The following is a 16,048-nucleotide window of genomic DNA, read 5'->3' as shown; positions in this document are numbered from 1 at the left end:
ACATACATGTACATACATACATGCATACATACATACATACATACATGTACATACATACATACATACATACATGTACATACATACATACATACATACGATACATACATACATGTACACACATACATACATACATACATACATACATACATACATACATACATGTACATACATACATACATACATACATACATACATACATGTACATACATGTACATACATACATGCATGCATACATACATACATACATACATACATACATACATACATACATACATACTGTCATGTACATACATACATACATACATACATACATACATACATACATACATACATACATACTGTCATACATACATATATACTGTCATACATACATACATACATACATACATACATACATACATACATACATACATACATACATACATACATACATACATACATACATACATATACACACACATTTCCTGTCAATATGTACTTTTGTCACATCAAAGTAAAAATATTCAAGGCAATAAAATATTGGTATAATAAACTAAGACTTGGGTTTGTTTTATTTCTGTGAGGACAAATTGAAATAATCCATTTCATCTACATAATTGTTTTCGGTTAATAAACACATACATAAACAAATATTGTGTTCAAGTAGTGACTTTTGTGCAACATTCTTACCTTGACATAAACTAACAAGTCAACCGATATACATCATCACTTTTATCACAAAATCGGTGCTTAGACATAGATGTAATATGGTGAAGTACAACTATTGAAAGATTTAGTTCCCTGTATGCTTGGTACAATACATGTTCAAATATTTAGATGCTAGGTCCTTCTTTTCTTTTAACAAAAGTTTACCAGAAGCGGGGCCTCCGAAATATTTTAACAGACTATGAACAAAACTGTTCTGATAATAAATACATTGAAATTCCACTTCGCATGTCTAGAAGTGTGGACCAAATGCAACAAGACAGAAACCTATATGTGAGTGGCAGTCAGTGTGCCCTCTAAGCCAATTTGACATGCCACTGACATACACAATTTCTAGAGATACACCTATCTCCTATCTCTTACTATGTGGTGACTCATAGTTTTTTTTATCATTTTGACTCACAACAATAAAATTTGGCTATCATTAGAGGGCACACCGGTGGCAGTGTGGCCTACTCAAGTTATTTGCACAAGTGCATGTAGTGTTTTTGGAGTCTGTACTTCACAAGACTAGCTAGTGAAAATGCAACAGAAAACATCCAAACATGAGTGCAAATACCTGGAGTACCCAAACTGGCACTTTCCTGTCACAGATTTCTGTTAGCATACCATACATTTATCAAAAACTTCAATTTTTGTGAAAATAATATGAATGTGCACTTACATGACTGTGTGTACATTGCACACTCATGTGTGCATTTGGACAGAGGCATACAGTAATATGTTTGGTATATATATTACACTACAGTACATTATCATATTATGCTAATACAGTTGAAATGATGTAGACTTGGTGTTTCAATCATGGGGCATTACGTTGTTGACACAAAGATAGACATATTTCAACTCTAGACTAACAATAACAGAGACACAATAAACACAGCAGGATCCTTTGCCCAATCACATTGAACACTGATAACCATTGCTATTCTTTCACAGTGCAGTAAAAACAGACTTCTAATGAAAACATTACACATGGACTTGATGATTTTAATGGCTTCAATTGTTTACTTTCCAACTGATAATCAACATTTCAACTTGACTACTTCTACATCCCCACTGTGCACAGCACCTATGTAATTGTTTCTTTTGCATTAGAAGTTGTCTGAGGGTGTGTATTAAATGTCATGTTACATGAGTGAAACACCAAGCCTCCATCATTTTAGCTGTAATGTCCCATGAGTGAAACACCAAGCCTACATCATTTTAGCTGTAATGTTACATGAGTGAAACACCAAGCCTACATCATTTTAGCTGTAAGTTGTCTGAGGGTGTGTATTAAATGTCATGTTACATGAGTGAAACACCAAGCCAACATCATTTTAGCTGTAATATATCCACACATTGATGTCATTAATCAACCGTACATACAATACAGTTTTAAAATGTCAACAGTATATATGTACACATTGATGTAAATGGTACATATGTAACAATACAATGCATTTGATATCACAGATGATTTCTTTGTTATCGCCCACCAATTCTGATACTACTAGTGTGACCGAGTCCATCTTTGGTTTTGTCTTCCCATTCATATACAACTAGTAACACTGAAGTAAAGCACTTTCTCTATATGTGCTACACTCATTTCTAGCATTCATATCAAGTGTAAAAGTATACTGATTCAATTGGTTTATTTACAAGCCTAGCATGTGACCTTTCTAATGTGGTCAATTAGCAAATGAAACAGTATACTTTTACACTTAATATGGATGCTATAAACAGTTGTGGTACATACAGAATACGTTTTACTTTTACAGGTGTCTGGCTGAGCTATAGAAAAAGTTGACCCTGAACAAAAAATGATCCTGTGTAATCTATATGGCTCCACAAAAAGACAGTGCTGATAAGTGAACCTGGGACTGAATCGTGGGCTTTTAAATGGGCTACCTTCAATTTAGTCAGTTGCAATACAGAATTCACATCTGTTTTCCAATAACAAAAATAAAAGCTGTGATTCTATAACAAAAGGAATACCGGGTTAAACAACTTGTATACTTTTTGATTTTTTTTTACCACATGTAAGCGAAAGTGATTCCCTGGTTGACTTTGTTGTAACATCCAATGCTGAGAGAATGGTTTCATTAATGTTCCATAGGTTGCTGTTCTTGTGGGGGTTGTTGTGGTGGTTGGTCACCCTCTGTTGCTTGGGATTCTGTTCGATCACTTTCTTGTTCCATCGGTGCTGCCTTCAGAGGGGCATCTGCCCTCCTCTTTTCAGTGTCTATGCCACTTAACTGAACATAAAATTAAGGAAAAATACATCTAGGATACACACAGAACACATCTATGTGGCAGTGTTTTGCTAAGGTCTGGGAACTCTTGTGAATGAAAGAGGTGAATCTGGTAAAACTGGCACACATTATACCATAACACTGGTAGCGAACCCCTGTAAAATGACTCACATACATAGATTTTACCTCTTTACCACCCTTAACAAAAACACTGGTAGAGAACCCTGGTAAAATGACAGGGGAACTCAGGTAGATTTTACCTACTTACCACCCTTAACAAAAACACTGGTAGGGAACCCTAGTAAAATGATAGTGGAACTCAGGTAGATTTTACCTACTTACCACCCTTAACAAAAACACTGGTAGGGAACCCTAGTAAAATGACAGGGGAACTCAGGTAGATTTTACCTAATTACCACCCTTAACAAAAACACTGGTAGGGAACCCTAGTAAAATGACAGGGGAACTCAGGTAGATTTTACCTGCTTACCACCCTTAACAAAAACACTGGTAGGGAACCCTAGTAAAATGACAGGGGAACTCAGGTAGATTTTACCTACTTACCACCCTTAACAAAAACACTGGTAGGGAACCCTAGTAAAATGACAGGGGAACTCAGGTAGATTTTACCTAATTACCACCCTTAACAAAAATACTGGTAGGTAACCCTAATAAAATGACAGGGGAACTCAGGTAGATTTTACCTACTTACCACCCTTAACAAAAACACTGGTAGGGAACCCTAGTAAAATGACAGGGGAACTCAGGTAGATTTTACCTACTTACCACCCTTAACAAAAACACTGGTAGGTAACCCTAGTAAAATGACAGGGGAACTCAGGTAGATTTTACCTGCTTACCACCCTTAACAAAAACACTGGTAGGGAACCCTAGTAAAATGACAGGGGAACTCAGGTAGATTTTACCTACTTACCACCCTTAACAAACACACTGGTATGGAACCCTAGTAAAATGACAGGGGAACTCAGGTAGATTTTACCTAATTACCACCCTTAACAAAAACACTGGTAGGGAACCCTGGTAAAATGACAGGGGAACTCAGGTAGATTTTACCTGCTTACTGCCCTTAACAAAAACACTGGTATGGAACCCTAGTAAAATGACAGGGGAACTCAGGTAGATTTTACCTACTTACCACCCTTAACAAAAACACTGGTAGGGAACCCTGGTAAAATGACTGTGGAACTCAGGTAGATTTTACCTACGTACCACCCTTAACAAAAACACTGGTAGGGAACCCTAGTAAAATGACAGGGGAACTCAGGTAGATTTTACCTGCTTACTGCCCTTAACAAAAACACTGGTATGGAACCCTGGTAAAATGACAGGGGAACTCAGGTAGATTTTACCTACTTACCACCCTTAACAAAAACACTGGTAGGGAACCCTGGTAAAATGACAGGGGAACTCAGGTAGATTTTACCTACTTACCACCCTTAACAAAAACACTGGTATGGAACCCTAGTAAAATGACAGGGGAACTCAGGTAGATTTTACCTACTTACCACCCTTAACAAAAACACTGGTAGGGAACCCTAGTAAAATGACAGGGGAACTCAGGTAGATTTTACCTGCTTACCACCCTTAACAAAAACACTGGTAGCAGTGGTAGGGAACCCTAGTAAAATGACAGGGGAACTCAGGTAGATTTTACCTACTTACCACCCTTAACAAAAACACTGGTATGGAACCCTAGTAAAACGGCAGGGGAACTCAGGTAGATTTTACCTACTTACCACCCTTAACAAAAACACTGGTATGGAACCCTAGTAAAATGACAGGGGAACTCAGGTAGATTTTACCTACTTACCACCCTTAACAAACACACTGGTATGGAACCCTAGTAAAATGACAGGGGAACTCAGGTAGATTTTACCTACTTACCACCCTTAACAAAAACACTGGTAGGGAACCCTAGTAAAATGACAGGGGAACTCAGGTAGATTTTACCTACTTACCACCCTTAACAAAAACACTGGTAGGGAACCCTAGTAAAATGACAGGGGAACTCAGGTAGATTTTACCTACTTACCACCCTTAACAAAAACACTGGTAGGGAACCCTAGTAAAATGACAGGGGAACTCAGGTAGATTTTACCTAATTACCACCCTTAACAAAAATACTGGTAGGTAACCCTAGTAAAATGACAGGGGAACTCAGGTAGATTTTACCTACTTACCACCCTTAACAAAAACACTGGTAGGGAACCCTAGTAAAATGACAGGGGAACTCAGGTAGATTTTACCTACTTACCACCCTTAACAAAAACACTGGTAGGTAACCCTAGTAAAATGACAGGGGAACTCAGGTAGATTTTACCTGCTTACTGCCCTTAACAAAAACACTGGTATGGAACCCTAGTAAAATGACAGGGGAACTCAGGTAGATTTTACCTACTTACCACCCTTAACAAAAACACTGGTAGGGAACCCTGGTAAAATGACTGTGGAACTCAGGTAGATTTTACCTACGTACCACCCTTAACAAAAACACTGGTAGGGAACCCTAGTAAAATGACAGGGGAACTCAGGTAGATTTTACCTACTTACCACCCTTAACAAAAACACTGGTAGGGAACCCTGGTAAAATGACAGGGGAACTCAGGTAGATTTTACCTACTTACTGCCCTTAACAAAAACACTGGTATGGAACCCTAGTAAAATGACAGGGGAACTCAGGTAGATTTTACCTACTTACCACCCTTAACAAAAACACTGGTAGGGAACCCTAGTAAAATGACAGGGGAACTCAGGTAGATTTTACCTACTTACCACCCTTAACAAAAACACTGGTATGGAACCCTAGTAAAATGACAGGGGAACTCAGGTAGATTTTACCTACTTACCACCCTTAACAAAAACACTGGTAGGGAACCCTAGTAAAATGACAGGGGAACTCAGGTAGATTTTACCTGCTTACCACCCTTAACAAAAACACTGGTAGCAGTGGTAGGGAACCCTAGTAAAATGACAGGGGAACTCAGGTAGATTTTACCTACTTACCACCCTTAACAAAAACACTGGTATGGAACCCTAGTAAAACGGCAGGGGAACTCAGGTAGATTTTACCTACTTACCACCCTTAACAAAAACACTGGTATGGAACCCTAGTAAAATGACAGGGGAACTCAGGTAGATTTTACCTACTTACCACCCTTAACAAAAACACTGGTAGGGAACCCTAGTAAAATGACAGGGGAACTCAGGTAGATTTTACCTACTTACCACCCTTAACAAAAACACTGGTAGGGAACCCTAGTAAAATGACAGGGGAACTCAGGTAGATTTTACCTAATTACCACCCTTAACAAAAATACTGGTAGGTAACCCTAGTAAAATGACAGGGGAACTCAGGTAGATTTTACCTACTTACCACCCTTAACAAAAACACTGGTAGGGAACCCTAGTAAAATGACAGGGGAACTCAGGTAGATTTTACCTACTTACCACCCTTAACAAAAACACTGGTAGGTAACCCTAGTAAAATGACAGGGGAACTCAGGTAGATTTTACCTACTTACCACCCTTAACAAACACACTGGTATGGAACCCTAGTAAAATGACAGGGGAACTCAGGTAGATTTTACCTAATTACCACCCTTAACAAAAACACTGGTAGGGAACCCTGGTAAAATGACAGGGGAACTCAGGTAGATTTTACCTGCTTACTGCCCTTAACAAAAACACTGGTATGGAACCCTAGTAAAATGACAGGGGAACTCAGGTAGATTTTACCTACTTACCACCCTTAACAAAAACACTGGTAGGGAACCCTGGTAAAATGACTGTGGAACTCAGGTAGATTTTACCTACGTACCACCCTTAACAAAAACACTGGTAGGGAACCCTAGTAAAATGACAGGGGAACTCAGGTAGATTTTACCTGCTTACTGCCCTTAACAAAAACACTGGTATGGAACCCTGGTAAAATGACAGGGGAACTCAGGTAGATTTTACCTACTTACCACCCTTAACAAAAACACTGGTAGGGAACCCTGGTAAAATGACAGGGGAACTCAGGTAGATTTTACCTACTTACCACCCTTAACAAAAACACTGGTATGGAACCCTAGTAAAATGACAGGGGAACTCAGGTAGATTTTACCTGCTTACCACCCTTAACAAAAACACTGGTAGCAGTGGTAGGGAACCCTAGTAAAATGACAGGGGAACTCAGGTAGATTTTACCTACTTACCACCCTTAACAAAAACACTGGTATGGAACCCTAGTAAAACGGCAGGGGAACTCAGGTAGATTTTACCTACTTACCACCCTTAACAAAAACACTGGTATGGAACCCTAGTAAAATGACAGGGGAACTCAGGTAGATTTTACCTACTTACCACCCTTAACAAAAACACTGGTAGGGAACCCTAGTAAAATGACAGGGGAACTCAGGTAGATTTTACCTACTTACCACCCTTAACAAAAACACTGGTAGGGAACCCTAGTAAAATGACAGGGGAACTCAGGTAGATTTTACCTAATTACCACCCTTAACAAAAATACTGGTAGGTAACCCTAGTAAAATGACAGGGGAACTCAGGTAGATTTTACCTACTTACCACCCTTAACAAAAACACTGGTAGGGAACCCTAGTAAAATGACAGGGGAACTCAGGTAGATTTTACCTACTTACCACCCTTAACAAAAACACTGGTAGGTAACCCTAGTAAAATGACAGGGGAACTCAGGTAGATTTTACCTACTTACCACCCTTAACAAACACACTGGTATGGAACCCTAGTAAAATGACAGGGGAACTCAGGTAGATTTTACCTAATTACCACCCTTAACAAAAACACTGGTAGGGAACCCTGGTAAAATGACAGGGGAACTCAGGTAGATTTTACCTGCTTACTGCCCTTAACAAAAACACTGGTATGGAACCCTAGTAAAATGACAGGGGAACTCAGGTAGATTTTACCTACTTACCACCCTTAACAAAAACACTGGTAGGGAACCCTGGTAAAATGACTGTGGAACTCAGGTAGATTTTACCTACGTACCACCCTTAACAAAAACACTGGTAGGGAACCCTAGTAAAATGACAGGGGAACTCAGGTAGATTTTACCTGCTTACTGCCCTTAACAAAAACACTGGTATGGAACCCTGGTAAAATGACAGGGGAACTCAGGTAGATTTTACCTACTTACCACCCTTAACAAAAACACTGGTAGGGAACCCTGGTAAAATGACAGGGGAACTCAGGTAGATTTTACCTACTTACCACCCTTAACAAAAACACTGGTATGGAACCCTAGTAAAATGACAGGGGAACTCAGGTAGATTTTACCTACTTACCACCCTTAACAAAAACACTGGTAGCAGTGGTAGGGAACCCTAGTAAAATGACAGGGGAACTCAGGTAGATTTTACCTACTTACCACCCTTAACAAAAACACTGGTATGGAACCCTAGTAAAAACGGCAGGGGAACTCAGGTAGATTTTACCTGCTTACCACCCTTAACAAAAACACTGGTAGCAGTGGTAGGGAACCCTAGTAAAATGACAGGGGAACTCAGGTAGATTTTACCTACTTACCACCCTTAACAAAAACACTGGTATGGAACCCTAGTAAAAACGGCAGGGGAACTCAGGTAGATTTTACCTAATTACCACCCTTAACAAAAACACTGGTAGGGAACCCTAGTAAAATGACAGGGGAACTCAGGTAGATTTTACCTACTTACCACCCTTAACAAAAACACTGGTATGGAACCCTAGTAAAATGACAGGGGAACTCAGGTAGATTTTACCTACTTACTGCCCTTAACAAAAACACTGGTAGGGAACCCTAGTAAAATGACAGGGGAACTCAGGTAGATTTTACCTACTTACCACCCTTAACAAAAACACTGGTATGGAACCCTAGTAAAATGACAGGGGAACTCAGGTAGATTTTACCTACTTACCACCCTTAACAAAAACACTGGTAGGGAACCCTAGTAAAATGACAGGGGAACTCAGGTAGATTTTACCTACTTACCACCCTTAACAAAAACACTGGTAGGGGACCCTAGTAAAATGACAGGGGAACTCAGGTAGATTTTACCTACATTTGTACTTACCACCCTTAACAGGGTCAATTTTCAAAACATTTCATTCCTTCAATGATAAAAGCAATTTGTATTTACTATTGAGATGTTGATAAGGTGATAAAAATATACTTCTAATGTGAGATACAGTGCTAGGTTTATGGTAGTATTTTGATGTGTTTACCATCATCTCAGTAAACAGGTTCATAAGGTTGGAACTTCATGTTTACCATCATCTTTTTACAGTGCATCGATCGTAGTGGTATCAGTGTAACCTTTATAGTTTTCCAGGGACGTATATAAGACATAATATATATATATTATGTATATATATATATATATATATATATATATATATATATATATATATATATATATATATATATATATATATATATATATATATATATATATATATATATATATATATATATATATATATATATATATATATATATATTATGCTCTATGCTTGATTACTTACTTTTTACACCAATCCGATAACAATATTGCATAATATTCCATTTTACATGAGAGTAGCACAAAGTAAACCTTTTTAGATTGCTTGTGTCAAATTAAAGTTATACACGTTAAGAATATAACCTTTCTATACTCCAGTTTAAATGCTGACATCAAACTTCCATTACACTATTCTTGTATAATGTTAGCCTAAAATGCACATGAAAAACTACGACTTTGCAACCAACTACAACGCTAAAAGATTAGTGTGACGTCATAGGAAGCACGAATCTATAATATGTATATAATTAATTATGTCATCGTATCGTTTATATTGCATCGTTATATAGTTTATATCTGAATACCAGGGTTGAGATTTTTAATATCAGAGGATGATTCAACATGCTTCAGTCTGTAGAAGACTAGGATATTACGAATACCTTTCACTGTGAAGCAAACAGTACATCCGAAAACATATACATTCAGCTTGTGCCCAGTTTAGGCCTGAGAGGTACTCACATTTAATACTTTTAACAACAACAACAACAACAACAACAACAATAACAACAACAACAACAACAGCAGTAACAACAACAACAACTACTACTACTACTATTATTAGCTCGCGCAGCGGCAGCAAAGCTGCCGCGAAGTGGCTCAATGACTAGTACGCATGCGTTTTGGTGGTTCTCCCAATGATGCATTGCGGCGCGCACCGACTACGCATGCGCCTTCCATATACTACGTGCATTCTCCACGCGCTACCTTATCGTCGTATATCATAGGCGACATAACATCACCATGCATTGCAATATTGTAACAGTAGGCCTGTTGGCACGATTATTGTAACATTGTAACTAGGCCCACTTCTCTTTTTGACATTTATCAATGACTTACCCGAATGTGTAAACTCATCCAAAACCAGACTCTTTGCTGATGACGGTCTCCTACAGATAACAATCATGAATAGAAATGACAACATCACATTACAAGCAGACCTCGACAATTTGATGAAATGGGAGGCAGACTGGATGATGGAATTCCATCCAGGAAAATGCCAGGTGACACACGTAACAAGCAAAGTAAATCCACTTACCTTCAGTTACAACATTCACAATGGACAATTAGTAAGTACAGTTACTGCAAAGTACCTTGGTCTGTTATTGCACAAGAAGCTGTCATGGAAAGAACACATAAACACAACTGCCAAAAAGGCTGACGGCATCAGAGCCTTCTTACAACGCAACATTCATACCTGTCCATCAAAGGTTAAACAACAGTGTTACACCACTTTGGTAAGACCATTGCTTGAATATGGTGCCGTTGTGTGGGATCCACATTGCCAAGTCAACATCAAGAGGCTTGAAGCATTTCAGAGAAGGGCAGTTCGCTATATCAAGAACAACTACAGTCGGGTACAACAACACGACTGAAATACTACAGAAGCTAGGCATTCCAGCGTTGGAAGAACGACGTGCTCAAGCCAAGGTCACAATGATGTATCGCATAGTCAACAACCTCATAGAAATATCAAGTCAACAACATGTACTACATCCATCAAGTTCAAAGTCCAGGAGAGCTAACAATCACAGCTTCATGGTACCTCATTCTCGGTTAGTGTGTCATCAAAAGTCCTTTTTTCCAGACACCATCAGGCTACGGAACACTCTGCCTAACCACATTACAGACAGCATAGACCTGGACACTTTCAAAGAGAAGGTCCAGTCAGTATCACTGCGGGTCTAATGCATAATGTTTTATTTTAACTGTATATATTTTGTTTAAACTTCCCTCTGCTGCTACACCGCCAGTACGACATTACTCATTCTGAGGACTGTACTTTTAAAGAAGAAGAAGAAGAGTATCAAGGCATCACTGTACCTCAAGGAGAAATTGTTACACTATTTGGCAGTTTGATGCACGGCGGCACGAGATACGGACCACTGATGACATAGCGCAGTTTAATTTCCGGGTTGTGGAAGTGTGGTTTTGACATTTATATTGTCGATAATTGATTTTTTACATGTTTTAAAAAGAATATCTACTTTCCTATGTTTGTTTGTACAGTAACATTCCTAAATCATCGAGTTAAATTGTCCAAAGACCATCGTACGTTGGTGGAGGGTCTATGATAAGTTGGCTGATTGAAAATGAACAATATTAATCTAATGGCTATGATGGTTTTTGAAACCAACGACTGCATAGAGTGTTGACTTGCTTTACTTCTCGTCCATGTCAGAGAATTAGTTGTCATTCAATAAAATAAATTTTGATGGTCAATACCCCTGGAAAATGACCCAAATCAAGTGTATCAACCCTGGCCCAGGCAGCCGGTCACAAATGAATCTACCCTGCGCAAGCTTATGGGCTTTGCCTAGTTATAATATGATATTACTATTATAACTACTACTACTACTACAACTACTATGTTGTTTTGCCATGTAGACTAAATGTAAAAATAAATTGCGATTTTACTCTCAACATGTAGCATGTGCAGTTTGTTATTGGTTTCTGCATGGTTGTATATTAAACAGAGTCGCTGAACGGTATGTTGAGATCCGCTGTATTTGGCCAAATGTTTCTGACCTGCAAGTGTTTTTGGTTTAAGATACACCAATGGATCTAAGTCCATTCGTTCTGGAATAGGGGCACGATTTTGAGGACCACTGCCATCATCTTGACGTAGTAGTTTAAACATCCCATCCAACTTTATGTTTTTGTCTAATTTATCGAAGTCCAACTTCTACAATAACAAACAACAGCAACACCAATCATCTGATTACTCAACTTGCAGACAAGTGCTATTCTCATCTACTAATTACAGGAGACTTGAACTACAGAAATATTGATTGGCAACTTGGCAAATGCACTTTAAGTGAAAACAGTCAAGATTTCAAGTTTCTAGAGGCAGTTCGTGATAGTTTTCTATACCAACATATCACCTCACAAACCAGGGGCAGAGGATCTGACAAGCCATCCTTGATTGACCTTGTTCTTTCAAATGATGAGTGTATTATTAATTATGTGACAATTGAAGCTCCACTGGGTAAGAGTGACCATGCTATACTGTGTATTAAGCTGAACTATTCATACAAGAAAATAAACAGTAAACCGTCCAGAAGGAATTATGACAAGGCAACTATGAGAGGCTGAAACAAGTTCTAAACATAGACTGGGAACAAGAACTGAACTTACACAAGGATAAGATTGATAAACAATGGTTAATATTTAAAATGAAACTAAAAGAAGAGAGGTGCATTCCATTACAACGGAACACTAATAGGACAAAGGGACGCATCCCACTTGACCAGAAAATTAGATCTAAAATTAAAAGAAAGACCATGTTATGGAGAAATTATTTACAAACCCGAGATCAAGAAGTTTATAAGGAATACTGTATACTAAGAAACTAGACGAGAAGAATGACCAGGAAAGCAGTCAAAACATATGAGAGCAGTTTAGCTAAACAAGTTGGACAAAACCCTAAGAAATTATGGAACTACGTCAGTAGTAAAACAAAAGTCAAAAGTGGAATACCACACCTATCCAAAAGTGGTGATGAAAAAGGCAAAGATTTGACTTCTGACGATGTTGAAAAAGCTGAGGTGCTGGCAGATTATTTCTCGACTGTATTTAATAGAGAACCAGCTGGTACTTGGACTATACCAAAGTTCACTGAACCCACTTCAGTAATGGCATTTGAGCTTACTGAAGCAGATGTGATGAAACTACTTGAAAAGATTAACATTTCAAAATCGCCCGGACCAGAAGAAATACACCCAAGAGTTCTGGCAGAGGCAAGGGAAATAATGTGCAAACCATTAAAGCTCATATTTGAGGCATCAATCAGACTTCAAGCCATACCAGAAGATTGGAAGAAGGCCAATATAACTGCACTTCATAAAAAAGGAAGTAGAAGTATTGCAAATAACTACAGACCAGTCAGTCTCACCAGCATAGTGTGTAAGCTTATGGAATCCTTGATATGGAATTGCCTAGTTGATTACCTTAAAAAGAGCAGACTACTCAGTGACAAACAATTTGGCTTTATAAAAGGCCGCTCTACTGTTTTACAGTTAATTCAAGTACTTGATAAATGGACAGAAATCCTTGATATGGGTGGCTGTATTGATGTCATTTATTGTGATTTTATGAAGGCATTTGACAAGGTACCACATGGGAGACTACTGCAGGTATTACAACAATATGGAGTCTGCTACCCAGTGTTAGCATGGATAAAACAGTTTCTTCTGAACAGAAAACAAAGAGTAATTGTTAATGGGAAACATTGGCATGATGTAATTAGTGGTATACCACAAGGAACAGTATTGGGACCAGTTCTTTTTGTTATGTACATCAACTCACTTCCAGAAGTTGTAACGAATTCGGAGGTATTCCTATTTGCAGACGACACTAAAGTTTTTTAAAGGTATTTTTAAGGAAGAAGATTGCTGTAGCTTACAAGATCTGGATGCAATGCATACTTGGACCCAACATTCACTTTTAAAATTTCACCCAGATAAATGTGTTTCTATGAGAGTTGGGAAATCAAATATTGACAGGAAAGACTATACTATGGGACAAGATAAACACATACTTAGACATACATCAATTGAAAAAGACATAGGAGTCTTCATAGACGATATATTGACGATCATATTGACGATAAATAATGAAAAATCAAATTTTATCGTATTTAGAGGGCGCAAAAAGAAAGTAAATTTGATTGGTGATATCACATTACAAGGCAAAAGCATCAAGGAGGAGGATGTTGTCACCTTTGTGGGAATTACTTTAGACAAACATCTCTCTTGGTCCGACCACATCGAAAAGGTAAACAAGCTAATCAGAATAAAGTGTGGGATTTTGTATAGACTTAGACATATATTACCATTACACATTTTACTACTCTTGTACAACACATTCATACTCCCCCATATCAACTATGGCCTTGAGGTTTGGGGTAACACTTATTCATCACATCTAAATAGTATATTAATGTCACAGAAAATGATTGTTCGAACAGTTTTGTTTAAATCTCCAACGGATCACTCATCTCCTTTGTTTGCTCAGTTGAATATTCTAGATGTTTTTAAACTGAATAGATATTTGATAGGTTCCTTTATTTATGGCTTGATCCATCAACTATCACCACACACTTTGTATGATTATTTTGAACCTTCACACCATAACTACAATACAAGACTCTGTTCATATCAAAATATTTATCCATATTATGCCAGAACAAACTCAGGTCAGTTTTCTTTCTCCTTCTCAGGGGCAAAAATCTGGAATAGCATCCCTGTCAACATAAGATGCATCAATACGCTAAATGAATTTAAGCATAGTATTTTTGTATGTGTATCTGTAATGTTCATTTGTGCTTTTGGGTAAATAAATACTATATATATATATATATATATATATATATATATATATATATATATATATATATATATATATATATATATATATATATATATATATATATATATATATATATATATATATATATATATATATATATATATATATATATATAGACGAAAGCCTTTCCTTTTCAACACATCTCAGTAACAAAGTCAACAAGGCCAACTCCATCATGGGACTTATAAGAAGAACATATGAACACCTAGATAAAAGGTCTTTTTTTACTACTGTACAAAGCTCTCGTGAGACCCCATGTTGAATATGCAAAATGTACAACGCAGAGCTACAAAGTTAATACCAGACTTCAAAGACCTCTCCTATGAAGACAGGTTAAAGGAACTAAACTTACCAACACTGAAATACAGACGGGTCAGAGGTGACATGATAGAGATGTACAAGATCTTATCTGGGAAATATGACAGTGAAGTTTCCAACTTTATCAATCTACACAAGACAAGGCGTGACACTAGAGGACACCAGTACAAAATTGAGAAACAATTTACAAGACTAAATATCAGAAAATACTCGTTCATCCATAGAAGTGTTGACTTATGGAATAGTCTACCTAATGCCGTTGTCACAACAAAAACAGTTCAGACATTTGAAAAGAGATTAGATCAACTATGGAAGGATCAACCCTTTAAATTTAACATGTATGAAGATAAACCCACTCCTAAACAAAAACAAACAGAGCTGACATTAGAGGCCCAGCAAGGCCTACAGTCAGAAGAGAACCTGTAAGTACCTGTAAGTAACGAGACTGGTGCGGAATCCAATTCAGTGTGTGGTGATGCTGCCTCTGGTGTGTTGTTGACGATCGGTGACGGGTTATCCGGAGCGTTTGTTTTTGGTATGGCCGCCGCCATCTTTGTTGCCGTGTGTTTGTTTGTGTGCAACTCCTCCAATGCTGCTTCTAGTTGTCTAAACTGCGCAAGAGGGCTCACTTTCATTAAAATCAAATCTTCGGGTTTCATTCTTTTTATCGAATTTAAAGTTACAAAACCATTAGCGCCCAACAAAGCCATCGTTGCTGTGGTTAGTCCATTCCCTTCGGCCCACAAAATTACCTCCACGTTTGGGGTCAATGAAAGTATGTCTTGTTCAGTTGACGTTGGTGAGCTAACTGATGTAGCGGATCCATGTGCGCGTGTGGCT

The 16,048-nt window shown here is 38.0% G+C and overlaps 1 protein-coding gene across 1 annotated transcript; it reads right to left on the bottom strand.

The window, feature by feature from the left end:
• Positions 1-531: 531 nt before the first annotated feature.
• LOC144452894 (uncharacterized) lies at positions 532-15,764 on the bottom strand. Its single transcript, XM_078144097.1, has 3 exons — positions 15,639-15,764; positions 10,361-10,410; positions 532-2,945 (listed from the first exon to the last, which is right to left on the bottom strand). Exons 1-3 carry the CDS (start codon positions 15,757-15,759, stop codon positions 2,793-2,795), a joined length of 324 nt encoding a protein of 107 aa, XP_078000223.1. The 5' UTR covers positions 15,760-15,764; the 3' UTR covers positions 532-2,792.
• Between the last annotated feature and the right edge of the window lie 284 nt (positions 15,765-16,048).

This window comes from Glandiceps talaboti, chromosome 23 (genome assembly GCF_964340395.1).
Source record: "Glandiceps talaboti chromosome 23, keGlaTala1.1, whole genome shotgun sequence".
Taxonomy (NCBI): Eukaryota; Metazoa; Hemichordata; class Enteropneusta; family Spengelidae; genus Glandiceps; species Glandiceps talaboti.
The sequence above is the reverse complement of the archived record's forward strand: the minus strand, read 5'-3'. Positions and strand labels throughout refer to the sequence as shown.

What these genes read in the sequence shown, in the direction of transcription:
- LOC144452894 (XM_078144097.1), bottom strand. Translation starts at nt 15,759, where the DNA reads ATGGCGGCGGCCATACCAAAAACAAACGCTCCGGATAACCCGTCACCG. An exon ending in ACCAGTCTCGTTACTTACAG is followed by an intron (nt 10,411 to 15,638) that starts GTACTTACAGGT and finishes TGTTATCTGTAG; the next exon opens with GAGACCGTCATCAGCAAAGA. An exon ending in GGATGAGTTTACACATTCGG is followed by an intron (nt 2,946 to 10,360) that starts GTAAGTCATTGA and finishes TTTTATGTTCAG; the next exon opens with TTAAGTGGCATAGACACTGA.